The 27,825-nt window shown below is 36.6% G+C and overlaps 1 protein-coding gene across 1 annotated transcript in view; it reads right to left on the reverse strand.

Annotated features, from left to right (window-relative positions):
• LOC136026873 (putative N-acetylated-alpha-linked acidic dipeptidase) overlaps positions 1-27,825 on the reverse strand; it is a 102,533-nt gene that overhangs the window by 59,102 nt on the left and 15,606 nt on the right. Inside the window, exons 2-3 of the mRNA XM_065703661.1 lie at positions 15,080-15,206; positions 3,146-3,302 (exon numbers count right to left, since the gene is read on the reverse strand). Of these exons, the coding sequence (XP_065559733.1) occupies positions 3,146-3,302; positions 15,080-15,206 (284 nt within the window). The remainder of the gene's footprint in view (positions 1-3,145; positions 3,303-15,079; positions 15,207-27,825) is intronic.

Genomic DNA, 27,825 nt, shown 5'->3' on the forward strand with positions numbered 1-27,825 from the left:
AGGAAACCTTAAGCAGGAAATTTAACACGAAACGAAAGTAGGGAATTTGACGATACCCTTGGTATTTTATTTGATCCAGAGTCCAAAAACATTAAAAGGCTATCCCACAAACTTTAACCCTAGACCAAACCCTAGAGACAGCTTAGCCATGGTCAATTTTTCATTGATCATTCTCAGAAACTACCTACTAAACTTTACACAAACTACCTACACAAACTTTAACCCTAGACCAAACCCTAGAGACAGCTTAGCCATGGTCAATTTTTCATTGATCATTCTCAGAAACTACCTACTAAACTTTACACAAACTACCTACACAAACTTTAACCCTAGACCAAACCCTAGAGACAGCTTAGCCATGGTCAATTTTTCATTGATCATTCTCAGAAACTACCTACTAAACTTTACACAAACTACCTACACAAACTTTAACCCTAGACCAAACCCTAGAGACAGCTTAGCCATGGTCAATTTTTCATTGATCATTCTCAGAAACTACCTACTAAACTTTACACAAACTACCTACACAAACTTTAACCCTAGACCAAACCCTAGAGACAGCTTAGCCATGGTCAATTTTTCATTGATCATTCTCAGAAACTACCTACTAAACTTTACACAAACTACCTACACAAACTTTAACCCTAGACCAAACCCTAGAGACAGCTTAGCCATGGTCAATTTTTCATTGATCATTCTCAGAAACTACCTACTATGAGCACCACCAGTAACAGCTTGTACTGTTACTACAGTACATGCGGTAACATTATAAATAGTGGAGAACTATTAAATTTTTATGTACTCTAGCATCAGCATTTCAGACATTGCATGCGGTAATCTTAGTTTATTGCTGTATCTAAATCTAATGCCAGAAACTTGCAACACTGCGGTAGGTGAAACTGCACATGGAAACTCTAGGGATCACGGTTCAATTACAACCTCCCTCCTTCTGCCTCAAGGAGTGTCAGTCCCTCAGGTAAAGACAACTAAGACTGAAACTTGGGATGCTGTGTTGGTATCTGATGAATTTGCGCTGCAATAAGCTACCAACTGTTGTAGTAGTAAAGACCTGCAGAAACATGTGTCCACCTGTACTGTAAAAAACTGTAAATATAAAAAAAAACTATGAATGAATGAATGTATTTTATACCCATCAATAACACAAAAGCATGGTGATGGAGTATCAAAAAGAAGAATAGAGAAAAAGAAAGACACAAATCAAAAATAGGAACAAATATGTACATAATAAAAGCACGAATAACCTAGACTTTTCAAAAAAGTAAACCACTCCAAGGGTGGCAAACCTCTTTTGACAACAAGTTTACATATAAATTATCCAGCTGTACGATCAAGTCGAGAACTCCGTAATATTGTTTTAGTACGGTGTTACGGCACCATATCGGAACACTCAGAAGAAACTTCGCATAACGAAAAAATAGCTTTCTAATCTGTTTCTTTTCACTTTCATTCAGAATAACTGTGAAAGAAACTAAGTAGAAAACATGGGGAAGAACAACAGCATTATTCATTTTCGCAAGGAGCTTTTTTGTCATATTTGTTTGCGACAGCACTAAAGAAGCATAAGCAACCCTGGTTTTCTTTTCAGTTCTAGCCACCAATTACTTTCTTGTTGAAGATATTGAGTCTCCAATAGGTAGAATTGATAATAAAGACCATGAGGATTGTGCTCTGACTTGGGTCCATTTTCTCCAATAAAAGTACTGAATACATTTAGATATAACATAACAGTTTTTGATGTAACTGACAAATGATTTTGTAAACCACCCGACTCATGCCAAGAAATATCCTGGTTATGATACTAGTTGCTCTTTCTCTGAGCACAAAAGCCATCCGTTAGCCATTAGCCATTCCACTTAGCCATTCCATAAGCCATCAGCCTCTTCCACTGACCACAAATGTCATCCGTCGCCATTCCACTTAGCCATTCCATCAGCCATTAGCCACTGACCACAAAAAACCCGCTGCGAACAATTTTTTTCTACCGCTTTTACGTATAATTTTTTTGTCAGAAAAATTCAGCTCAGATTTGTCATTCCATAGTATGGATGAAAACTTCCCAGAAAGAGTTGGCTGAAAATGTCTTTTCTATAATTCTTTCTTAAAAACTTCAAAGAAACACCATGCTCCAAGGGTCTCCTGCGCATAGACATTTCACATTAGAGGGATACACACCATACACATTTCACATTTAATCACAGTAGCTTATAAGCTTTCATCGTAGTCGTTTCGTAGCTTACTTTTTCTTGTAGAGCTTCCAAGGGCCCTTCTACGGTTTTATAAGCATTTAAAAAATAGTTTTAAAAAACCCTAACATACAGTATGAAAATAAGGCTTAAGCTTTGAACTTTTTTTTTACTTTAAGTTATATGTTGTCATCTATTTAGCCTTTGGAAAAATTTCACCTTTCTCTGAATCATATGTCTGCAATTATTATTATTGCCACTAATTACTGCTCAATTCAGCAAAATGCTCACTGAGGTCGTTACAGCCCTGCACACTTCTCCTCCACCCAATCCTATTTAGAACATCGCTATTTTTACTGACCTTTGAAGTTCGCATCTCTTTATAACCTTTATGAAACCTTTATAACTACTTTCCTTACCGTTTCGAACATTCTACCTTTTGTCTGATCCCCACAGGATTGGCAAAAAGCACAGTTTTTAGTAAACTGTTATCAGTCATCAATACCTAGCTGTCTCAATATTTCTTGCAGTATAGACTTAAGCCCTTTGTTTTCATTAAGTACCTTAAGGACGAAATCACAATAAATCAGTTACATCAAACTGAACCAAAATGAGAATCCCGTGTTCCTATGCTGCGTAAAAAAAAAAAAATCATTTTCTACTAATTTCATTGGTTGATTTGCTTTCGTATTTGCTTATTAGGCCAATAACAATTGGAGCCAAACTTTGTAACTTAATTTCTACATTCAACTTCACGATGGGAATTCGAACAAATTTAAATTATTGTAGATACGTAGCTTCTACTGTCCAACAACAGTACCACTGTAGAATTGGCGAAAGGTGCTAAATTTTTCACTACAACATTGAAGCGAAAAGGTGGTAGTTTTGCAAAAAAAAAAAAGTTATTCTTAGCACAATCTAGAGCTTGAGAAAGTTTATACCTGGTTTGGATTATCATTTGGTGGATATGAAAGCAAAACCTTATGCTTTATAATTTCTACGTCATCAATTCCGGAAGACACTAACTGATCCTTTACCCATAGTGCTTGTTCATAATCATACTTAGTACCAGCAACATGCGGAACTGCTGACAAGTGCCTAAAATAAAAACAAATCCATCTCAGATTCATCAAAGACAGGCCTGCTCTACCATAGACACACCAGGTAAGATCCAGTACAACTAACATCGTGCCCTTATACCCCTTTTGCGAAAACAAATAATGGTAAGATAATAAACAAACAATCCTAATAAACAAACAATCCAAACAAGTCCTTTTAAGCATCACAGTATTAAAAACATAATGCACAAAAGAAAATTAAATACTTTTTTGTCTATTTTATCATGGGAACAGACACTGGAAACAACAAAATATATGAGGAGTTCTGGGATTCAATACCTGGAAAGTGTAACGTAAAAATATACTTTGCGTTACATGCCGGCTGTTTCATAAATCTTTCCCCGGGTCAAGTATTTATCAGATCCAATTTATCGCCCCCCCAACATTCTGAGATTGTTTGAGTTGTAGTTAACCCTCTTATGATGAAATTACCAAAACACGTAAATGAATACCAACGCTGAATTCACCGTATCACCTTCAATTACAAACTCTGAAATTAATCACTTTTGTTGTAGTCATTGTATCTGATCATAGCTTTCTAGCCCTGAAATGTACGCTTTTCAGTAAATAGCTCGTAAATCAAATAAAAGAGAGTATTTTTGATAATGTGGTATTTTGTTCTGCACGTAAGGTTGAAATTAGTCTGCATGTGATTAGACTGAATAATGGGTATGGTTCCTAACAACCGCCTAATGGGTATGAAATAGTTTTAACATGTGCCTTTAGTTCATTTGTTGACCAAAGTGTATGGGAGACTGACAAGAAAGGGAGTAATAAATAGACAAAGGAAGTAATTGAAAAGTAATTGGAAGTAACAAAGGAAGTAAGGAAGTAATTGACAAAGTAAAGAAACGAATAAATGAAAGGATAACAACTAAATTTGCGATGTCAAGCTTTTGGGCTATGGAGCTTTTTCCCAAAAATTTTAAAAGCCACGTTGTAAATAAAGAAGTATATGCTTCAACTTGTACGTAAAGTCGTGCTCAGGGAGGGGGTTAAGATGGGATTCAGGGGATGGGGGGGATAATTTTTTTATTTTTGGCCACTTCTTATTCAGACTATCAAAAATAATTTGTTTTTATCATTCTCCCCCTTTGAATTTTTATTCGCCCCCCCCCCGAAAATATCCTGGGTGAGTGCCTGCTTGTACGGTATTTTCTGAACACGTAATAATATCACTAATTATTAACATTACAGTAGTGAAAAATAAACAAAATGTGTTTACTAAGCATCTTTCGCAAGCAAGTGTTGGTTAGCCTAAAAAAAACTACAAAATTTACTTCAAAATTAAAAATTACTTACTGCTTGACTGTTCCTTAAATATAAAAAAGAAACGAAAAAGAAAACTAATTTTATTTTGGAGTTTTTGTTTCTCAAATACAGATTTAATTTCCTTTATCAGCAGCTTGAATTTTCATCAACTTAAAAGATTGCCAGGAGGTTGATTCTTTTTCTAACTGACATTTTCTGACTTGTATCTTGTTCTTCTTCTTCAGATGATGAGCCTAAGCCTAAGCAAAAAGTCAACACATTTGTTGACTTTTAAAAAGCTCTTGCGTTGGCTGAATTATGTTTGGATTAAGTTATACAGTGGGATAGTCGTGTGGGATTGAGCCTTTTTTAAGTCGATTTAAGTAGGGATCGATTTGTGTAGAGACTGAATTAAGCAGGGGTCAAGCTATGTTTGGTTGATTTGCATGAGGTTTGAGTTGTATGGGGTTGAGTTTGTACGGAATTCAGTAGTGTAGATAGCCTTATGCTTGCATGTAAAGTTTTCTAAAATAAAATTTATCTTTGTTACATTCCAGACAATCCAGCTTAAGAAATATTACGCAGAAGCCCCAACAATAGGATCTGTAGGAATAAAGACAAAACTGTTTGAAGCACTTCTTGGGGCAGGATAGAATGACGTCTTAAGCAAGACTTAGCTCATAAACCATAATCAAGAAACCACCATCCTAACTTTGCACAGCATCTCAATATATATATATATATATATATATATATATATATATATATATATATATATATATATATATATATATATATATATATATATATATATATATATATATATATATATATATATATATATATATATATATTTATATCAGTCTCTCTCACTACTTCATACGCTATCGGGCTCCCAAACGAACATGTGGTATTATATCACACTTGAAAAAAAAAAATATCCCTTATTTACAACAGCATCAGCACAGATTTCTATTTTTTAACTTCCCTTACTTGATGTTTAACTAAATGTTTAAGCTATTTAAACTAAACTAATTTTAAATTAAACTAATTAATTAATTAAACTAATTAATTAATTAAATTTTAATTAAACTAATCAAACTAATTAAACTAAAAGATATTTAAACTAAATGTTTAAATATCTACCATTTTTATACGTATTGCAAAACTTCTTCTTGTTTCACACACGGTCGACCTTTATTTTTCTGCATTTTTTGAAAGCTACTCTTTTCAGGTCGAAAATATTTCACTAGTAATTCTGATGGAGTTAAAATTGTTCCCTGGTCTACGTGTCCAGTGAATAACATTAAGCGATAGAAAATAATGGACGAAATATAGCCGTTTGGGCTCGTGCACAATTGTACTATTGATTTATGCGAAGAGACTTTTCATCGTTTGACTTCGGAAGTTGATAATTGTTGCTGTTTTCATCGTCAAACATTACAGTTTTAGGTTCCAGTTCCAGGTTTTTATTCCAAATTCCAGTTTTAGAAAAAAAAGTGAAGAACGTCAAAGGACAATTTACGAAAGTAAGTCGTGCTTTTTTTGCAAGCCATTAGGAGGATTGAGGGCCTACGATGGTCCGACTTCGTCAGCAATGAAAAGCTTCTACAGCTCACAGAGCAGTCTTCGTTTTCGACTCAAGCAGCCGAGCGAACCTTACGATGGTTCGGGCATCAGCTTCGTATGCCACCACATCTACTCGCAAAGTTGATCTATGACTTCTACCCTATCAAAGTTGGTTGGAAGCGACCTTGCGGTCGACCGAAGAAACGTTGGTCCGACAGCCTGTCCGAGTTCTTGACGATGGCAAACATCAGACAGTGCGAAGAGCAAATACTCGCCATGGACTGAAGTGTGTTGAGGAGGCAGACGTCACTCTCTACGCCGAGCAGTGCCCGGCAGGAGACTTAAGTCAAGTAAGAAGTCAATTCATACTATACCACGAACATTTTCAAATGTTTTCTTGATAAAACATAGCAGTGTTGGCCTCGGGTGATCTGGCACTGCGGTGAGTTGTTATTAGAAGTACTATTTTCGTGTTTTTGCAAACCATTCATACTATACCTTAAACACTTTCAGGTATTTTCTTAACATTAAACATTTGAGACATTTGTTGGTTAAAAGCTAAATTAGACTAAAAATGACGGATATAAGAGGATTTTTTATCTAAAAGCAAAACAGGACTAAAATGATGGATATCACAAATATTTTTCGGCTAAATACTCATTTTCAGCTGAGAGCTAAACAAGATTAAAAATAATGGACGATACAGACATTTTTTGGCTAATAGCTAAACGAGACTAAAAATGATCGATCGGTTCTATTTAACCGTTATCTTCACCCCTAATTTAATGCATGGATGTAATCTAAGGTCATAAGCAAAAGTTTGTTGTTTATGGTGGGAATTCCAATTAGGATTTGAGCGTAACTAAGAACGATTGGTACTTGTGTATTATTCAGAACACACTCAATAAGTGAAGTTAGGTTCTTTCATGAAACAAACTATGATGCAGGTATGTTTTAATGAAATATTTTATATTTGGGGGTGGTTAGGTTAGGTTTTAAAAGGTATTTGATATAATGCACCCCCCCCCCCCTAGTAGCTCAAACTTCTGATACAGCTAATGAAATAAATAAAATATGATTGTGTCCATTGACGCACTGTTTTGTTGTGGGCAATAACCGCTTATCCTGGAAAAATATAATTGCCTCTTTTTCGGTCTTTGGCAAATCCCAAATCTTCATTTCAAAATCCATGTTCAGACACTATCTTCTATCACTATGCGTAGCAAACTAAACCGAGTTTTGTCTTTGTTGCTATGAAACCATATTTTCTCAGCAAAATTCTTGAGTGTGTTCTGAGTTGAATTGAATCAATTGAGTAATGAACAAGTACCAAATATTTAATTCAAATATACCTGCATCGTAGTTTGTTTCACGAAAGAACCTAACTTCACTTATTGAGTGTTTTCTGAATAATACACAAGTACCGAATGATTGAACTGGTATGGGCTAAACAAAGAATTGTATAATGAAGAGAATCCATTCTAAATCTTGCAAAAATAAGAGGATTGTGTATATACATATACTATTCATGATATACTATACTGTGATGATATACTATACTATTCATGATATACTATACTATACATGATATACTATACTGTATATACTATTAATGACAGTTGGGATAGACCGCAGCAGCGTAAATGAATATAGCAGTCGGCTGGACGGGAGACCAGATGTAAATTGATATTTTATCATAAACTTCATTTTTTTTAAATTTTCTTCTATTTTTAAGATCGATTCGAGTTTTGGACATTGACTGCACCTCCTTTCTAGGGGGTGGGTGGGGTGGGCAGTCCCTATTGGGTTTGGCTTGGTGATGGTTGGATTGAATAGTGATTGGGTTGCTCCGGGGGTTGAATTATGAGCGCACCGATCATAATGTAATAATGACAGAACCCCATTGTCTTTCTATTAAATCAAATTTAGGTAACTGAGGCTTTAAAATATGTGTCAGAAACATTTTTCTTCAATAATAAGGAAAATGTTTTTCATAGATGATTTTTTTCTTCCAAATACAGACTAAGTTTTTATTTTTACAAATAACACGCCTAGCCCTATCCCAAACTCCCTAAATATACAACAATTACATTCAAGTTTAAACTAATTGGATTTTCTATACGAAAAAGGGTACTTATCGGTTATATAATAGACATTATAAAGTTTTGATCGCGGTTGACGCGAACGTGATACAAGAAACCAGTCAAGCAACTTCTTTATACCACACAATTAACTTTGGTTTGGTTGCAAAATAAATTGTAGCTATTTTTTTAAGTATTTAGTTTGTATTTTGGTTTTCTTTGGTTTATGCAAACAAATTTGGGCAACATATTTACACATTAGGGGTGGGGGGGTTTAAAGCAAAGCATATATTAAATACAGCAATAGTTAGTTTACGCATTTATTATATGCTATGCTTTACCCCCCCCCTAATGTAAAAATATATATATCCCAAATTTGTTTCTTAACTATTATATATTCATCATATTTTGTTTCATTTCATTAGCATTAATCGAACTTCACTTCCCGAGTGTCTATTATATAACCGATAAGTACCGAAATAAGCAACCAAAACCTCAACCTCCCTCCAATTTGAACGATCTAAAGCTAATACTACTACTACTACTACTAATAACTCACTGCAGCACCAAGCCGCCTGAGGCCAACACAGCTACGCACGCTCCTCCTCCAACCTAATCTATTTAAAGCCTCCCTCTTTACACCCTCCCAGGAAGTTCCCATTTCCTTTAAATCTTTATTTATGACATCCTCCCAACCCAGGCAAGGACGACCTGCTTTCCGTGTAGCCCCAGACGGTTGGCCAAAAAGGACAATCGGTAATCTGTCATCCTTCATCCGTAAAACTTGGCCTAGCCATCTCAACCTTTCTTTCATTATAGCCCCAGAAAGCGGGACTGAACCACATTTTTCGTACAACCTACTGTTTGAAATCGGTCAGTCAGCCGGGTACCCAGAACAATCCGTAGGCAATTTCTCTGGAGAACATCTAGTAAGTTTTCATCTGCTTTTCGGAGTGCCCATGCTTCAGAGCCATATTTGATCACTGTCATCACTGTAGCTTCCAATAAGTCATGGTATGAAGGGGGGAGTCATACCTTGTTTATATTCGATAAGAAACCAGTTAAATTTGCCCCGTGGAATCGTCACTAAAACTGCAAACAATATAACCAACATCACTTAATTTTTCAATATAAAAATAAAGACATTTTTCCTTTCAACTACTTGAAAAACCTTCATCAGTTAATATTATAGTACAAAGTCTAAGTGATGCTTTTGTTCAAAACACTCGTTAAATTGGATATGCCTGCAATTACCTGATGAAATTTAACGAGTGCCCATGCTTCAGAGCCATATTTGATCACTGTCATCACTGTAGCTTCCAATATTCTAATCTTGGTGTGTAGACTTATCTTTCTATTCTTCTAAACTTTTTTTAACTGTGAAAAAACACCCTGAGCTTTAGCTATTCTACTTTTAACATCTTCACTGCTCCCACCATCTTTACTAATAATACTACCAAGGTAACTGAAGCTCCCAACCTGATCAATCTTTTCGTTACCTAATGTCACCTGTTCATCTTCACTTATTCCTAGCCTTAGTGACTTAGTCTTCTTAACATTAATTTTCAATCCTATTTTAGCACCTTGAACACGTAAAACCTCTAAAAATCATTCATTTTGCTCACACTTTCATCTAATATGCTTAAATCATCAGTATAATCTAAGTCCAGGAGCGTTCTTCCTCCCCAATTGATTTCATGGTCTCCAATTGCCTTTCCTGTGCTCCTTAAGACGAAGTCCATCAAAATGGTCCATATAAAGGGGGATAGAACACAACCCTGCTTAACTCCTGATTTAATACAAAACCAGTTGCTAACCTCATTTCCTACCTTAACCGCAGCAGTATTATTCTCGTACATAGCGCAAATCACTTTAATGTATTTTTCTGGTATACCATATAACGATAAGACCTTTGTTAACGCTGTTCTATCAACAGAACCGAAAGCTTGCTCATAATCGATAAAACTAAGGACCAAAGGTGTTTGACAACGAAGGGACTTCTCAATTATTAACCTAAGAGTGACAACATGGTCGACACATCCTCTACCTTTTCTAAAACCGCGTTGTTCTTCCCTTAAACTAATGCTTAAACTAAAGCTCATTAATTTGAAGTAAACACATTTTGCGTTTAAACACAAAACGGCAAAACACATTTTGCCGTAAAAATCTGTAGTTCTATTCGAAACCATTTCGCATGTCCCGCTACATAAACACTCGATTAAGAACCGTTAAATTAGGATTTTCCGTTTTAACCGTTTAATCGTTAAATTTCATCAGGTAATTGCAGGCATATCCAATTTAACGAGTGTTTTGAACAAAAGCATCACTTAGACTTTGTACTATAATATTAACTGATGAAGGTTTTTCAAGTAGTTGAAAGGAAAAATGTCTTTATTTTTATATTGAAAAATTAAGTGATGTTGGTTATATTGTTTGCAGTTTTAGTGACGATTCCACGGGGCAAATTTAACTGGTTTCTTATCGAATATAAACAAGGTATGACTCCCCCCTTCATACCATGACTTCCCATGGTCGGGTGCTTTTGAAGCATCATTAACAGTTTCGAAACAACCTATCAGGCAAGTACACAGGAATTTTTTTCGGGGGGGGGGCAAAACCTTCGTGACAGCAGATATAAAGTAGCACTTTTTTTATTCAGTAATGCAAAAAGCACGTATATCGGAAAATACAGATTAACTTTAATCTGTAGTATTGTAGCGGATGGGGGGGGAGAAGACTGAAGCCTCAAAAGTACGTTTTAGGCTCAGGTTATGTTCACAGCGATTTAGAACCAGTGATTAATCTATTATATCCCATTGAAAGGGTAATTTTAGGGTTAACAGTGCAATATGGGTGCTGTGGGGGGTAGTTCTTCCATTGCAAAAACGTAGATTTTAATGAAACATGATAGTTTTCAAAATTAATCCATTAAAAGCTGTACTTTATCCTGAAAAGGAGGGATAAACGCCCTAAATTCAAGGATAATTCTATTTTGCTGTGGAAAGCAAACTCTCTTTACAAAAAAAAATAACAGTACAATTGCTAATTACTTCAAAGAAGGTAAAAATTTAGACAGAAAATGGGTTAATAATTGGGCAGTGATTTGACTGGATAATTGCATGCTGTAAAATTCCCCAAAACAGGCTTCACACATGTATCTAGATTCTTAATAAATGTCCTACTTTTGCCAGAAATCCCAAGAAACCATGGGGAAATTAAACATTTCACAAAATTTCGAGGGGGAGGGCGAGCCCGAAGGCCCCCCTGCATACGTGCCAGCAACCTATTGGCCGATAAAGCTTTTTTCCTAATGTAAAAAATGACCATTTATAAAAATACGGAATTTAATTTGAAAGCTTTAAGTGAAAGAAAGAAATTAGAGGTTCACAGACAAAGTAAAAACATTAGCAAATTGAATGCATATGACATGTTGAATGAGGGGGGGGGTCAACGAGGGGTGCCATTGAAGTTAGAGAGATCCTAGGCAGGGTGCCACATCTCATGTCTACTAAAATACCTAGCAAGGAAAAAGAAAACATTTTTTTTCGGAACATTTTATTTTCAAAAATAAAATAATAACATAGTTATCTCACTATTTTCAAATACTGAGTCAAATCAATGTCTTAAATATATTTTACATTTGCATTTAAAGCATCTTGTAGTCTATGTACATCTGTAGTCATAAGGTACACCTGTTTAAGAGTGTCCCTAGTATAACTGTAAAATTCACTGCATCGAAGAGGAAAAGACATACTAGTGTCCGTGTAAGAGGACATATCATATTTTAACCATATGGGAACTCAGGTTCATTTCACTACCACCAGCACCTTCAATTTCGAACAGAGTAAAACCACACATATCGAATGGTGAAAAATGTTTTCTACGAACAAAATTGTATTCATAATGTAACAGTGTCTAATGTAGCTGTTCAGTAACATTTGGGCTTGTTTCATTTTAGGGGAGCAATCAATATATCCGGGAGGATATATGGAGTGATTAGGGGCTGACTGAAGAGGGGGAGGATTTCCTCACTGAACATTCAAAATAGTCGGAAGGAGAACACCATTTTTATTACACTGATGGTGATAATTTATACTATACATCTGAGGATTTAGTGCGAATGTGTTCGCGGGGGAGGGGATTGTATGGAAAATGGTGAGCGTCTACTTGAGCTCGAGGGTGATTGAGGAAATCAACATCATACCCCGAAGACAGTTGAGGAAACAAACATCGGGGACACATATGATGATGTTCGTTTACTTGACCTGCCTCAGAGTGCGATTGAGGAAATTAGCATCGAGAATGAGGGTGATCACGTTCGTCTATTTGATCCACCTCTGAGGGCATTAGAGGAAATCAAGATCGATGAGGAAGACGATGATGTTGTTGTGTTAAAAGTTATAGGATATATTGATTTGACCTTGGAATAAAATATTTTACAAGATTGATTTTATTTTGAATAGTCTACATTGCTGATTACAAGCATAGTTTGGCTCGATGAGATTCAGTCTATTACTACGATTTCTTGGTCTATTACCACAGTATTTTTACATAGGTAGCAGTTTCGACATGTAGATAAGATATGGTTCATGATATTGGCAGAGCAGAAGGCCTTTCTTTTTCCCTTTGCTTTCATTTGAGTACTAATACCAAAGAGATGGCGATAGGATTTATCAACGGGTAACGTATTAGCAGAACCATAAGCAAGAAGTTGACCCTCATCATCAACCATCAGTCTTATGTTTGCATTCTCTTTGAGTACTATCTCACTCATTCTCTTTGAGGAAACGTTACTCTGGTATATCCACCACTATGAAACTTGAATTTTTTCGGTACTCCGAAGAAGTTTAGCTCTTCACTTTTATGACAATGCACGCATATGTTTTCAATGGTGTCACCAATAGTACTTGTTTCATAGTTAAACCACTTTTATTTGTCAGCATTCAATATTGTGATAACTCTATCATGAAGACATACTTTCTTGAAATATATCATCTTCACCTTTTTGAAATATGACGTAAGTGTTTATCCTTCCATTGCATAAATAATGATCGAAAACTCACGATAAACTAACTACTACCGACGACGTAGCTTGGAAAAACAATGAACTAACCGGTTCACTACCCGGTAAGATGATCGATAAACTGTTAGTCCAGGCGTAAGCCTGGTACCTTTGTCTTCGAAAGCATTAAGAAAGAATATCTGGCCTCTCGGAAGCCTTACAAATTTCGAAACAAAACAAATGTCGTTGACCTTCAATAGTGCACCCATTACAGTGCAAACAGCGTACCTGGCTCACAGAATCTTTTACAAATTTTGGAGTCAAGACAAGTGTCCTTGACTTTCAATGGTACACCCATTACGGCACACAAAGATACTTGGTCTATCGGACCTATTAAAAATTTTAGCATCATAGCAAGTGTCGTTGCTATGCACTATTTCTCTAGGATGAAACACTTTCATCGTTTAAATTTGCAAAAACCTATGCCATCGTCCGCAAAAACCTACATCATTGACAAGGTCGTATGAATTTCCATAGATAAAGCATAGACCAGTGTCTTGGAGAATGCCCTGATGATTTTCCCTACCTGACTTACGGAATTTGTTACTACCATATTACTGAAGACTAGGTCTTAGCCTTTCTCTCCCTACAACTAGACATTAAAGACAAAAAAAAAACGGTCAGCTACCTGTATTTTCAATTTCAACGCATCTAAGACATGGAAGCTATCAGTTACTCCATTTAGTGTCTCACATCAAACTACTTACTTAATTATTGACGATGAGGCCATTTTACAAGTTGAAACACTTCCAGTAATACGTTTCTCATCAGACTACCACAGGATGTACAATTAGATCGGGTCAGGTCCTCCTGCACAAGACAAATGCGTCTGATACTTCGTTCCGGCAGCTTATTGCCATCCAGCTCTCTCGCCCTATCTAAGAGTCTTAGTTAGACCCATTACCAAATATAGATCCTAGAATTTTACAGGGACTCCTTAAACCCTATTGGGACTACTCCAGAGGATCCAAAAGGGATGAAATGAAGCACCACTCAGATATGAGTCAATGAGTGAATGACTGCATTGAAATCCATTTTTCAGGCCGTATACATACATATACAACAACAAACAAACTAAATCAAGTAACACTCAACTTTCGAATTCCGGACAAAATTTCCCACTGGTACTATATTTACTTTCGGCGTCGACTTCAAAGTTCCAAGAAGGGGCTCACGACCACCCACTCCAAGAAATCTCCCTCTTAGCTCTTTTAGCCCCTGACACCTGATAAGAAAATGGTCCAGCCCATTAAGATCACCGAAAATTGGGCGAGTATACCGCATTTCCGGGTGAAACTTTTTTTTCCGAACACTATAAAGAGGGGGAATGTTTGCTCGCACCTGCATCCATGACCTCAGGGATTCTTTTGTTACAACCTCCAAGTAAGAGGTTTGATGCGGCATCAAGATATAGTTCTTATAAGCTCATTCAACGTCTGACAAGTTATCTAAATACCTATAAGAGGAGATACAGCACGCTGAGTACATAGAATAGTTTTGTCAGATATGGCACTTGAACTTGAAACCACTTGAACTTGAAACAGTTTCTCAAAGGATATTATGCGAGAATTCGGTTTGCTCCTTGCTTCATAAAGAAATTCAGCACGCACTAGCCTAGAAAAAAGTTAATAAAAAATAATAATAATATTAGTATTATGTCAGACTCTTAGTTCATAGCACCCTGGCACCATAAAAGATCTGTTTAAAAATGTCAAGACTACTTCACTACTTTAAAAAATCAAATTGAGCCATTGAGAATCCAAGTTAAGAGTTTAACACGATAAAAATCCTTACTTTAGATAACTTGCAATGTTATCACCATCCACTTCATTGATTATCCGTTGCGTTATTCCAAGATCGGCATCTCTTGTTAAATGACCATATTCATAAACGGGAAACCCAAAATGACCGATCAAGCCACCTAAAACATAGATTTTAACAGCGAAATAAGTCTCTACAGTGTGGCTTTCACACGGAAAATTTTAATTTGACCTAAGAAAGTACTATAAGATGGTGTGTTTCAAGCCAGAAATATTTGTGACATTGCATGATACTTAAAAAAAAATGCTAAATACAACAAAGCTAACCTTCTATTTCAAAAAGTAGCAACGTATGAAAACAAGAAGGAAATAATAAATGAGAAGAGAAAAATCAAATAGGTGAAAAAGCGAGGATTTTGTCAGCCAGTAGCAAAATATGAAGAAGAAAATCAAGCAAATATTTCGGCAAAGACCTCCGCCAAGTTGTCCTCAGTGCTCAAAAAAAAGAGGAAAAAAACAAAAAAAAACAAAATCTAACCTTCTGAAGTGAACTCTGCAAGAGGAGAAAAGACACTGAATCAAAAACAAAATCCAACCTGAGATCAATGAAAGAGAAGTTACCAATTGAAGAAGTTAAGATTGAGTAAGTATCCTTTGCCTTGCAACAGATTTTGTCTGTCCACAATTTCGGTTTTCATTAGATATGCGAACAGCCTGTCTTAAATTATACTGGACGAAAATATTGATAGTCTTTTAATATTAAGTTGTTATAAATTGGGCTTAAGGGAATATCTGCCGTCTCTCTTTTAATAGCCAAATTTCTTTTTATATATTTTTTTTTTATCTCAATTGCCTTTTTAAAAGATTGCGCCAGGCTATTTACGGTAGATATTAAAATAGCCTCTTCAAAAAGAACTAGATGGTCAGTATCTTCGTATATATGCTGGGCCAGAACTGAATCAAAGTTCAAATCTCAGGGACTTATCTATTGGAATTTTGTGTTCATGCAATCGTTCCCCTAGTTGTTGATGGGTCCTACCAATGTAAAATTTTCCACATGAACACGGGACTTTGTAGACACCACTGCCTAGTATAGGGTCCGTTTTATCCTTTCCCGAGTGGAAAAAATGTTCAATTTTCTGTTCAGTTTTGAAAGAAACAGAGAGATTAGGTTTTTTTTTTAATTCTCCAAGTTTGTCGCTGAGTTTCAAGACGTATGATAATGTAGTGAAGGTTATGTTCTCAATTGCCAGTGTAACTGAATCAAGGGGGACGTGCTCCCTATTTTCCTGTATTACATTTTTTAATCATCTATCTATTATGTTTTCAATGAGGTTGATTGGGTAGTCATTGCAGAACAGAATATCTTTAACGTAATCTAACTCATATTTTACATGATTACGTGAACACATTTTTAGAACCTTGTCGACTAAAGAAATTACTACCCTTCTTTTTAAAAAAGGAGGGTGATTTGACGGAAAATGTAGATACCGATCACTATGGGTCGACTTTCTATATATATAAAATTCAAGGCTGATTCAAAATAATAAATATTTTTGCCCAGTCTAATTTAACACAGCCTGTCCGCATATCTAATGAAAACCGAAATTGTTGACAGGCGAAATCTGTTGCAAGGCAAAGGATATTTATTCAATCCAGTGCTGCAACAAGTACTCCAAATTTTTACTTAAGTATCAAGTATTAAGTACTCATTGTTTTTTTTTACTTAAATATCAAGTAATAAGTACTTTCCAAATTCTTACTTAAGTATCAAATATCAAGTACTTGCCAAAATTGTACTTAAGTATTACTTCAAGTACTACTTCAAGTATTTATTCTATATATATATATATATATAGTATTTATTATATATATATATATATATATATATATATATATATATATATATATATATATATATATATATATATACACATATATATATATATATATATATATATATATATATATATATATATATATATATATATATATATATATATAAAAGTAGATAGTCTTTTTACATAAATTATCACTGGAAGACCAAATCCTAGAAGGCACATCTATTAAACCAAATCGAGAAATTATTTTTCTGTTTTGGTGCCATCTAGGAAGCCGGAGGAGGAATTTGCAATATCTGAAATAAGCCGCACGTAGAGTATGGGGATTTTTCTTACGAAACATATGAGCCATGCCTGATAAAAACAAAAGCACAGGGGCGGAATAAGCGTTATAAATCATGCACGGACCGTTGCGGTTGTAACGGCTTTTGTTTGGGGATATTTTCCCGTAAGCGAAGCGTAGGTTTTTCACGGCTTGATTCACTAGGGATGAAAAAGTAGTGGAAAGTGCTGGACCGAAACACAGACCAAGCCAACTAACTAAAGAAGAACATGGCAGAATTGCAGTTCCAGCAACGAATGGAGCGACCGCATAAAGGTTATTAAAACAAATAAACTCGCATTTAGACGCATTAACTGACAGTCCAATCTTAGATAGTTCATTGGTTAATATAGTAAAATTGTAAAGCAATCCACGGCGAGTCCAGGCAACAAGAAGAACGTCGTCTGCATATGCAACAGAAGACAAACCAATATTACCGTAAGAAACAGAACTTTTAAGGGGACACAAGAACGATGCAAGCACACATTTAAATATACTAGAAGACAATACGGCAGAAGTTGCAACCTATCTATTTCTAGCAGCAGTTTTCACACCATGAAGTGGCAAAAACCATGAGACTAAGTCGAAAATCTTCTGAGAAAAAGGAATAAAATAAGAGCTAAGAGCTAGTATAGCACTTGTAACGAGGTCGGAAGAGCCAAGAGCTCATATGGCATGAGCTCTAGCAAAATTATAAGAATCAATAGACTGATTTAAAAGAAAAATCAGAGGCTTAATACTGGTCGACATTTAAAATAAGAGTTCTGAGACACAGGGTCCTTTTAAATATCAAAATTCATTAATATCCGATTACCCACTCGTAAGTTAAAAATACCTCATTTTTCTAATTTTTCCTCTCCCTTCAGTCCCCCCCCCCAGATGGTTGAATTGGGGAAATCAACTTTATCTAGTCAATTGTCATATATTGTCCTAGCACGTCCAGAAGTACAGAATTCGCAAAAGCACTGAAACCCCTAACTACCCCAAAGATAGTGGATCCAGTTCGGTTTCGTCAATCAGGTATCTAGGACTTGTGCTTATTCTTCCCACCAAGTTTCATCCTGATCACTCAGCTCTAAGCGTTTTCCAAGATTTCCGGTTTCCCCCTCCAACTCTCCCCCCATGTCACCAGAACTGGTCGGGGTTTAAAATAAGAGATCTGAGACATGAGTTCCTTCTTAATATCAAATTCAAAAATACCTCACGAACGGTCACCCGCTCTCCCCGCTCATGAGTTCCTTCTTAATATCAAATTCAAAAATACCTCACGAACGGTCACCCAAAAATACCTCAATTTTTTTAATGTTTCCGAATTAACACCCCCTCCAACTCCCCCAAAGAGAGCGAATCCATTTCAGTTATGTCAATCACGTATCTAGGACTTTTGCTTATTCTTCCCACCAAGTTTCATCCTGATCACTCAACTCTAAGCGTTTTCCAAGATTTCCGCCCCCCCCCCAATCCCCCCAATGACACTGGATCCGGCCGGGATTTAAAAAATGAGTTACGAGGTCCTTCTAATATGAAATTTCATCCGATGAAATTCAAGATCCGGTCACTCCTTCGTAAGTTAAAAATACCTCATTTTTTCTATTTTTCATAATTAACCCTCCCCCCAACTCCCCAAAAGAGAGTGAATTCGTTCTGTTTATGTAAATCACGTATCTAGGACTTGTGCTTATTTTTCCCACTAAGTTTCATCCCGATCTCTCCACTCTAAGCATTTTCCAAGATTTTAGGTTTCCCCCTCCAATGTCACCTGATCCGGTCGGAATTTAAAGTAAGAGCTCTGAGACATGATATCCATCTAAATATCAAATTTAATTAAGATCCGATCTAATTTTTCCAAATTAACCGTCCTCCCACTCCCCCCCCAGATGGTCGAATCGGGAAACAACTATTTCAAATTTAATCTGGTCTGGTCCCTTATACGCCTGCCAAATTTCGTCGTCCTAGCTTATCTGGAAGTGCCTAACTAGCAAGACCGGAACTGACAGACCTACAGAATTTGCCATCACTATATGTCACATGGTAAATACCAAGTGCCATATAAAGTAATTTTTCTCTGGGGACGGAATATTTGGTTGAAGGTTGGCTTCAGTATGACTTATTTTAGAAAAGGGTTATTTCCAGGCTTTGGGCAAGCCATGGGTTGAAGTAGTTCTAGGCCTTACTAAACTGAAGGAAAACTCGACTTTCTTAAAACTTGAAGCCCCCTCCTCCTTGCCCTATTTTAGATATGACTTGTGATGTTAAACCTCAATATGAGCCCTGATCCTAGTCATCTTTGGTCTAGCTTTAATTTGGATCCGTTGCTCCATTCGCAAGTTATACAAAATTAAACCAAAAGCTTGACTTTTTTCAGCACTTAAACCCTCTCTCCCTTGTTCTATTTGATCTAGGGTTTTCATCTCAAAACTTGATGCCTGTCACGGTCTTAGGCACCTTTGGTTCAATATTCACTGAGATCCATCAATCTCTAGCAAGCTACACTGAATTAAGTGAAAAGCTCAACTTTTAATTAAGCCTGGGTCTCCATCCCAGAACTCAATGCATATCATACTCTTAGGCATCTTTATTCAATTTTCATCGAAATTCATCTCCATATGCAAGTTACAGTGAATTAAATGAAAAACTCGAATTTTTTTTAACACTTAAAGCCCCATCGCGCTAATTAAGCTCAATTTTAATCCAAATAGTTCAATTTCAATACAAATTCGCTATACTCGATTGCACAGACAGACAGATCTCAAAAACCCATCTTGATGGATATTTTCCACTGTCCAAATAGGTGATGATACCTGCATGATGATATGCCATTGCTTTCCTTGTTTTGGATCCAATTAGCCAACATGGCTACCTAAGACGTTGTAAAATCCGTCCATCCGTCTGTCTGTCTGTCCGTCCGTTTGTGTAATCACGTATAGGGGGAGAAACGTTGGTTACATTTGGATGAAAATTTTGATGGCCAGATTTGGTGCCAAGGATCATGAGACACATCAAGTTGAAGACCCTAGCTCAAATAAAAAAGGGGGGAGAGGGCTTTACCTGCTAAAAACAGTTTTTCGTTTAATTCAGAGGAACTTGCGAATGGAGTGATGGATCTGAATAAAAATTGAACCAAAGAGGCCTAAGACCATGACACATATCAAGTTTTGAAATAAAGATCCTAGCTTAAATATAACAAGGGGGAGTGGGTTTTAATTCCTGAAAAATTCAAGTTTTCTGTTTAATTTAGTATAACTTGCAAATGGAGTAACGGATCCGAATCTAAACTAGACCAAAGATGCCTAAGATCAGGGCTCATATCAAGTTCCGATATCACAAACCCTATCTCAAATAGGGCGAGAGGGAGAGGGCTTCAAGTCAATTTAGTAGGGCCTATAACTAATGAATGGAGTGACAAATCTGAAGTCAGATTCATCTGAATACCTGAATTTGCTGGAACGAATTTGACAAAATACCACTGCATTGGATCCTGCTAGAATTACCTAGACTTGTTTATTGCAGACAACATTTAGATGGGCAAAGATTCATAGCTTCAGTAGTTTTGCCAATAATATGGTCCTGAAGATGACGAAATGGTAGAAATCTGGTTCAGTTGACGAGATGACAAAACTTAAACACTAATGTTAGAAATATAAGCCCAAAATGACTATAGTATGCAACATTTAGCACAAAACAAGGGATTTTAGCCCACTGTCGACCGGTGAACTGCGAAATAATTTCAATTTTCTTTCTTATATAACTTTTAAACGAAAATTAAACCAAGTGCTAATAATACTATAATTTTTTTTGTCAAAAACAAATACCTTATTTCATATCTAAAATAGGGCATGGAGGTATATCTGAGTTTACTCTAAATCTAAAGGGTGATGTTTTCTTGTACATTGCCAAAGCACAGACACACAAAAGCTATATCTGAGTTTGCTCTAAATCTAAAGGTGATGTTTTCTTGTACATTGCCGAAGCACACACACACAAAATTTTCGTGTCAAAGGTAAAGTATTTGAAAAACAAGTACATTAAAAGTATCTTAAGTAATAAGTATTTCGTAATCTTACTTAAGTATCAAGTAATAAGTACACCCTAGAGTTTTTACTTAAGTACAAGTACAAGTAATGGAAAATTTTACTTAAGTAGTACTTCAAGTAAAAGTACTTCAAGTAAGTGACAGCACTGATTCAATCTAATTGGTAACTTCTCTATCATTGATCTTAGGTTGGTTTTTGTTTTTGATTAAATAAAAAAACAAGTTTTGTTAACTGAAAGTAAGGAGCGACATTAAAACTTAAAACGAACAGAAATTACTCCGTGTATGAAAAGGGCTGTTCCTCCCTCAAAGTGCCACTCTTTACGTTAAAGTTTTACTCTTTCTCAATTCTACTTTATTAAAGGGTAAATAACTTCAACATAAAGAGCGGGACGTTGAGGGAGGAGCAGTCCCTTTCATACACGGAGTAATTTCTGTTCGTTTTAAGTTTTAATGTCACTCCTTACTTTCAGTTAAAAAACTTGTTTTTTTTATTTAATTTCTGAACGTTTTTGAATTAATGCATGTTTTTATTTTGGCTCTCCGGAAATGAATAATTAAAACGAAATTCGCGTATTATTTTTTTTCCAAATGGCTTTCTCTTAGTTTTGATCAGACGATTTTGAGAAAAAGGGTGGGAGAGGAGGCCTAGTTGCCCTCAAATTTTTCGGTTACTTAAAAAGGCAACTAGAATTTTTTATTTTAAACGAACGTTTTTATTAGTAAAAAATATACATAACTTACAAATTAACTTACGTAACGAACTTCTATATTCGTATATTTTTATTATGTATATGAGGGGGTTTGCCCCCTCATTGATACTTCACTCCTTACACTAAAGCTTTAATTTTGTTCCAATTCTTTAAGATTGACCCCTGAATCACAAAGGCTGTAGAATAAATAGTTGAAATTACTAAAAATACTTTAGCGTAAAGAGCGAGGTATTTAGGAACAGATGAGCCCCCAATATGCATAATAATCTCTGTTCGTTTTAAGTTTTAATGCTGGTCCTTACGTTCAGTTAAAAAAACTTTTTTATATTTATTTTTCATTGTTTTTTTTTTTAATAATGGTAGAAAATCCTGCGCCCCCTTCACGGAATTTCTCTTCTCCCATGACAATCTCCTCCAAAGGTAGATCCTCCCCTCCCCTGTAGCCACCTCCTCTACCCCCCCCCCCCCAACCAAAAAATCATCCAGAAAAGGTCTGTACACTTCCAAATAATCCTTACATTATATAAACACTGGTAAAAGTTTGTAACTTGCAGCCCCTCCCATGGGCACTGTGGGGGAGTAAGTCAGCCCCAAAGACATAGTTATTATGTTTTTCGACCATGCTGAACAAAATGGCTATCTAAAAATTTTGATCCGTTGGCTTTGGGAAAAAATGAGAGTGGGAGGGGGCCTAGGAGCCCTCCAATATCTTCGGTCACTTAAAAAGGGCACTAGAACGTTTAATTTACGTTAGAATGAGCCCTCTCGCGAAATTCTAGGACCACTTGGTCGATACGATCACCCCTGGAAAAAAAACAAACAAACAAATAAACACACACCCGTGATCGGTCTTCTAGCAAAAAATACTAAGTTCCACATTTTTGTAGATAAGAACTTCTATAGTAGGGTTCTCTGATACGCTGAATACGATGGTGTGATTTTCGTTAATATTGTATGACTTTTAGGGGGTGTTTCCTCCTATTTTCCAAAACAATGCAAATTTTCTCAGGCTCCTAGTTTTTGATGAGTAAGACTAAATTTGATGAAACTTATATATTTAAAATTAGCATAAAAATTCAATTCTTTTGATAGATCTATTGGTATCAAAATTCCGTTTTTTAGAGTTTCGTTTACTATTGAGCCAGGTCGCTCCTTACTACAGTTCGTTACCACGAACTGTTTGATTCAGTGTCTTTTCTCCTCTTGCAGAGTTCACTTCAAAAGGTTGGATTTTATTGTTGTTTCTTTGTCTTTTTTCCCTCTTTTATTTTTTTAGCACTGAGGACGACTTGGCGGAGGTCCAAATATTTCTTTGATTTTCATCTTCATATTTTGCTACTGGATGATAAAATCCTCGTTTTTTCACCTATTTGATTTTTCTCTTTTCATTTATTATTTCTTTTCTTGTTTTCATACGTCATGCATAGCCAGTATGGTCATAGGACAATGCTAGACAGGTTTCTTTCCAGATTTCCAATAGAAATAGTAGATTTAATACCTCTTGTTTGGCGTTGTCGTTACGGGCAAATAAGGGGAAATCCTCTTTTACCTTTGCTATAATTGACCTCTAAAATATTGAATCAAGTTCATTAAGATCCGATTACCCACTCGTAAGTTATAAATACGTAATTTTTTCTAATTTTTCCTCTCCCTTTAGCCCCCCAGACGGTCGAATCTGGGAAAAGTCAATTTGTGCTGCTACCTGACACGCCGACCAATTTTCATCGTCCTAGCACGTCCGGAAGCACCAAACTCGCCAAAGCACTGAACCCCTCCCCCAACGCCCCGAAAAAGAGCAAATTCAGTACGGTTATGTCAATCACGTATCTACGACATTTGCTTATTCTATCCACCAAGCTTCATCCCGATTCCTCCACTCTAAGCGTTTTCCAAGATTTCCGATTTCCCCCTCCAACTCCAGATCTGGTCGGGATTTGAAATAAGATCTCTGAGACATGAATTCCTTCTAAATATCAAATTTCATTAAGATCCGGTCACTCGTTCTTAAGTTAAAAATACCTCAATTTTTCTAATTTTTCCAAATTAACCCCCCGGCTCCTCCAAAGAGAATGGATCCGTTCCAATTATGTCAATCACGTATCTAGAACTTGTGCTTATTCTTTCTATCAAGTTTCATCCCGATCTCTCCACTCAATGTGTCTTCCAAGATTTCTGTTTCCCTCCTCCAACCCCATATGTCCTTGGATCCAATTCGAGTCGAGAATAGAGCATCTGAGACATAAGATCCTTCTATATATCAAGTTTCTTTAAGATCCGATCACCTATCCGTAAGATAAAAATACCCCAATTTTCACGTTTTCCAAGAATTCTGGTTTCCCCCTTCGACTCCCCCCAATGTCACAGGATCTTGTCGAAAATTAAAATAAGAGCTTTAAAGCACAAGATCCTTCTAAATATAAAATTTCATTAAGATCTGACCACCCGTTCGTAAGTTGCAAATACCTCATTTTTCCGAATCCCCCCCCCCCACCTCCACCAAAGAGAGCGGATCCGGTCCGGTTATGTCAGTCACGTATCCTAGACTTGTTTTTATTCTTCCCATCTAGTTTCATCCTGATCTCTCCGGTTTAATTATTTTCTAAAATTTCCAGTCCCCCCCAACTGACCCCCTCCAATAACGATGGATTCGGTTGAGATTTAACATGAGAAATCTGAGTTACGAGGTCCTTCTAAATATGAAATTTCATGAAGATCCAATCACTCCTTCGTAAGTTAAAAATACGTCGTTTTTTCTAATTTTTCAGAATTAACCCTCCCCCCAATTCCCCCAAATAGAGCGGATTCGCTCCAATTATGTCAATCCCGCCTCTAAGACTTCTGCTTGTTTTTCCCACCAAGTTTCATTCCGATCCCTCCACTCTAAGCATTTTCCATGATTTTATGTCCCCTTCCCAAACTCCCTCCAATGTCACTAGATCCTGTCGGAATTTAAAATAAGAGCTTTGAGACACGATATCCTTCTAAATATCAAATTTCATTGAGATCTGATCACCCGTTCGTAAGTTAAAAATACCCCATTTTTTCTATTTTTTCAGAATTAACCCTCCCCCGCCAACTACCCCAAAGAGAACGAATCCGCCCCGGTTATGTCAGTCATGTATCTAGGACTTGTGCTCATTTTTCCCACCAAGTTTCATCCCGATCTCTCCACTCTAAGTGTTTTCCAAGATCTTAGGTTTTCCCCCTCCCAACTCCCCCCCCAATGTCACCAGATCCGGTTGGGAATTAAAATGAGATCTCTGAGACACGATATCCTTCCAAACGTCACATTTCATTCAGATCTGATCAACCGTGCGTAAGTTAAAAATACTTCAATTTTTCTATTTTTTACGAATTAACCGGTCCCCCAACCCCCTCCCAGATGGTCAAATCGGGAAAGTGACTATTTCTATTCAATCTGGTCCGGTCCCTGATACGCCTGCCAAATTTCATCGTCCTAGCTTACCTGGAATTGCCTAAAGTAGCAAAACCGGGACCGACATACAGACAGACCGACAGAATTTGCGATTGCTATATGTCACTTGGTTAATACCAAGTGCCATAAAAACTCAATACCGGTAGCCACTCTTCAATAGCTGTTGCTTAACTACTCAAAACCCTGCAAAACTTAGTTGTGACGAAACAAAAACTGGAAAAACAAGTTACCGATGGCAGAAAGCATTGAAAATATATAATTTGGGCTATATATTTGCACATTAGGGGACTTAGGAGTAAATTATGTCGATGCTGCGTGCAAGATGTGCCAACTATCATTATTCTGCATAATACTAGTACTACTACTACTACTACTAACACTTCAACGCAGCACCAAACCGCCAAAGTCCAAAACAGCTACGCACGCTTCTCCTCTATCCCAATCTATTCAAAGCCTCCCTCTTTACACCCTCCCAATAAGTTCCCATTTCCTTTAAATTTGTCTTTATGACATCCTCCCATCCCATCCGCGGACGACCTGCTTACCCTTTAGCTGAAGACGGTTGGCCGAAAAGGACAATCTTTGGCAATCTGTCATCCTTCATCCACACAACGTGCCCTAGCCATCTCAACCCTTCTCTCATTATAGCCCTAGAAAGCAAGATTGAACGACACTTTTCGTACAGCCTACTCCTTGAATTACGGTCAGTCAGTACGGGGACCCAGAACAATCTGGAGGCAATTTTTCTGAAAAACATCTAGCAAATCTTCATCCGCCTTTTGGAGCGCCCATGCTTCAAAGCCATATTTGACCACTGTCATTACTGTAGCTTCCAATATACTAATCTTGGTTTGCAGACTTATCTTTCTATTCTTCCTCTTAACATCTTCACTGCTCCCGCCACCTTTACTAATAATACTACCAAGTGAAGCTGTCCACCTGATCAATCTTTTCGTTACCCAAAGTCACCTTTTGATCTTCACTTAGTCCTAGCCTTAGAGACTTAGTCTTCTTGACATTTGTTTTCAAGCCTATTCTAGCACCGTGAACTTGCAAAACCTCTAAAGTTCATTCATTTTGCTCACACTTTCACCTAGAATGCATAATCTAATCTTTCACCTAGATCAGCATAATATAAGCCCAGGAGAGTGTTTCCTCCTCATTTGCCTTTGCCTCCTCAATGTTTCGCCTCATTTGCCTCCTCAATTGCCTTTCCTGTTCTTCTTAAGACAGAATCCAACAAAAGAGTCCATATAAAGGGGGATAGGACACGACCCTGTTTAACTCCTGATTTAATACGAAACCAGCTGCTAACCTCATTTCCTACCTTAGCCGCGGCAGTGTTATTCTTGTATTCTCCCTTTGCTAAAGCTCTTCTATCAACAGAACCGAACGGTTGCATATAATCCATAAAACTGAGGACCAAAGGTGTTTGATAACTCAGTCACTTCTCAGTTGTTAACCCATGAGTGAAAATTCGGTCGACAAATCCTCTGCCTTCTCTAAAACCGCACCGTTCTTCTCTTAAGACTTTGACTACAGCATCTCTCAGTCTAAAAAGTATCATATTACTAGGTAATTTGCTACCTAAGAGACCAGACTGATACCTCAATAATTACCACATTCATTCTTATCACTTTTTTATACAGTGGTTTAATTAAGGTTTTCCGAAAATTAATGGGTACTTCCCCTTTTTCAAAAATCATTTTCATGATCTTCAGTAGCTTATTCCTAACCTCAGAGCCACCATATTTAATAGACTCATTTACCACACTATCAGCAGCTGGAGTATTGTTATTTTTTAATCCTTTTAGTACTGTCACTTTTTCTTCCCCACTGAACAAATCTTCCTTTACATCCAAGGTATCACAAACTTTTTCATTTTTCCTCCATATCTTTCTCTGCATCTCTATCTCGGTTTAGCATATTCTCAAAATATTCGGCTCATCTCTCTTTAACTCTTTCCTTATCACTAATTGTGGCCACGTTCCTATCTTTAACTGGGACAAGTCCAGATTGACTACTCCCTCTCACTTTATTAACATGTCAGGACAATAATTACTATTATGCCGCCTAGCTACATCTTCCAAATCCTCGGCAATTTTATCCATGGCATCCACTTCACACCTCCTTGGTTCATAAATGATTTCTCCACTTTATTTGCATTCCTTTGGTTTTCATATCATCTATAACTAAGATAATTCTTGTACAAGCCCCTTCTCCTTTCTGATAAACATAAAGCTTTTCCCTAATATTCCAACCTGCGGGCCTAAATTTCTTCCCTAAGACTCCATAAGTAACTTCACACATTGTTTTCCTAAAATTATTCCTTCGATCTTCCAGGTTGTCAAATTTGAAACTCTCCAGTTTAATATTTCACTGTTCCTCGAAAGTTTCTGTCAAATTCTCATTCTAAAGTCTATCAATATCATAAC

The sequence above is a fragment of the Artemia franciscana genome, chromosome 5 (assembly GCF_032884065.1).
Source record: "Artemia franciscana chromosome 5, ASM3288406v1, whole genome shotgun sequence".
Lineage (NCBI taxonomy): Eukaryota > Metazoa > Arthropoda > Branchiopoda > Anostraca > Artemiidae > Artemia > Artemia franciscana.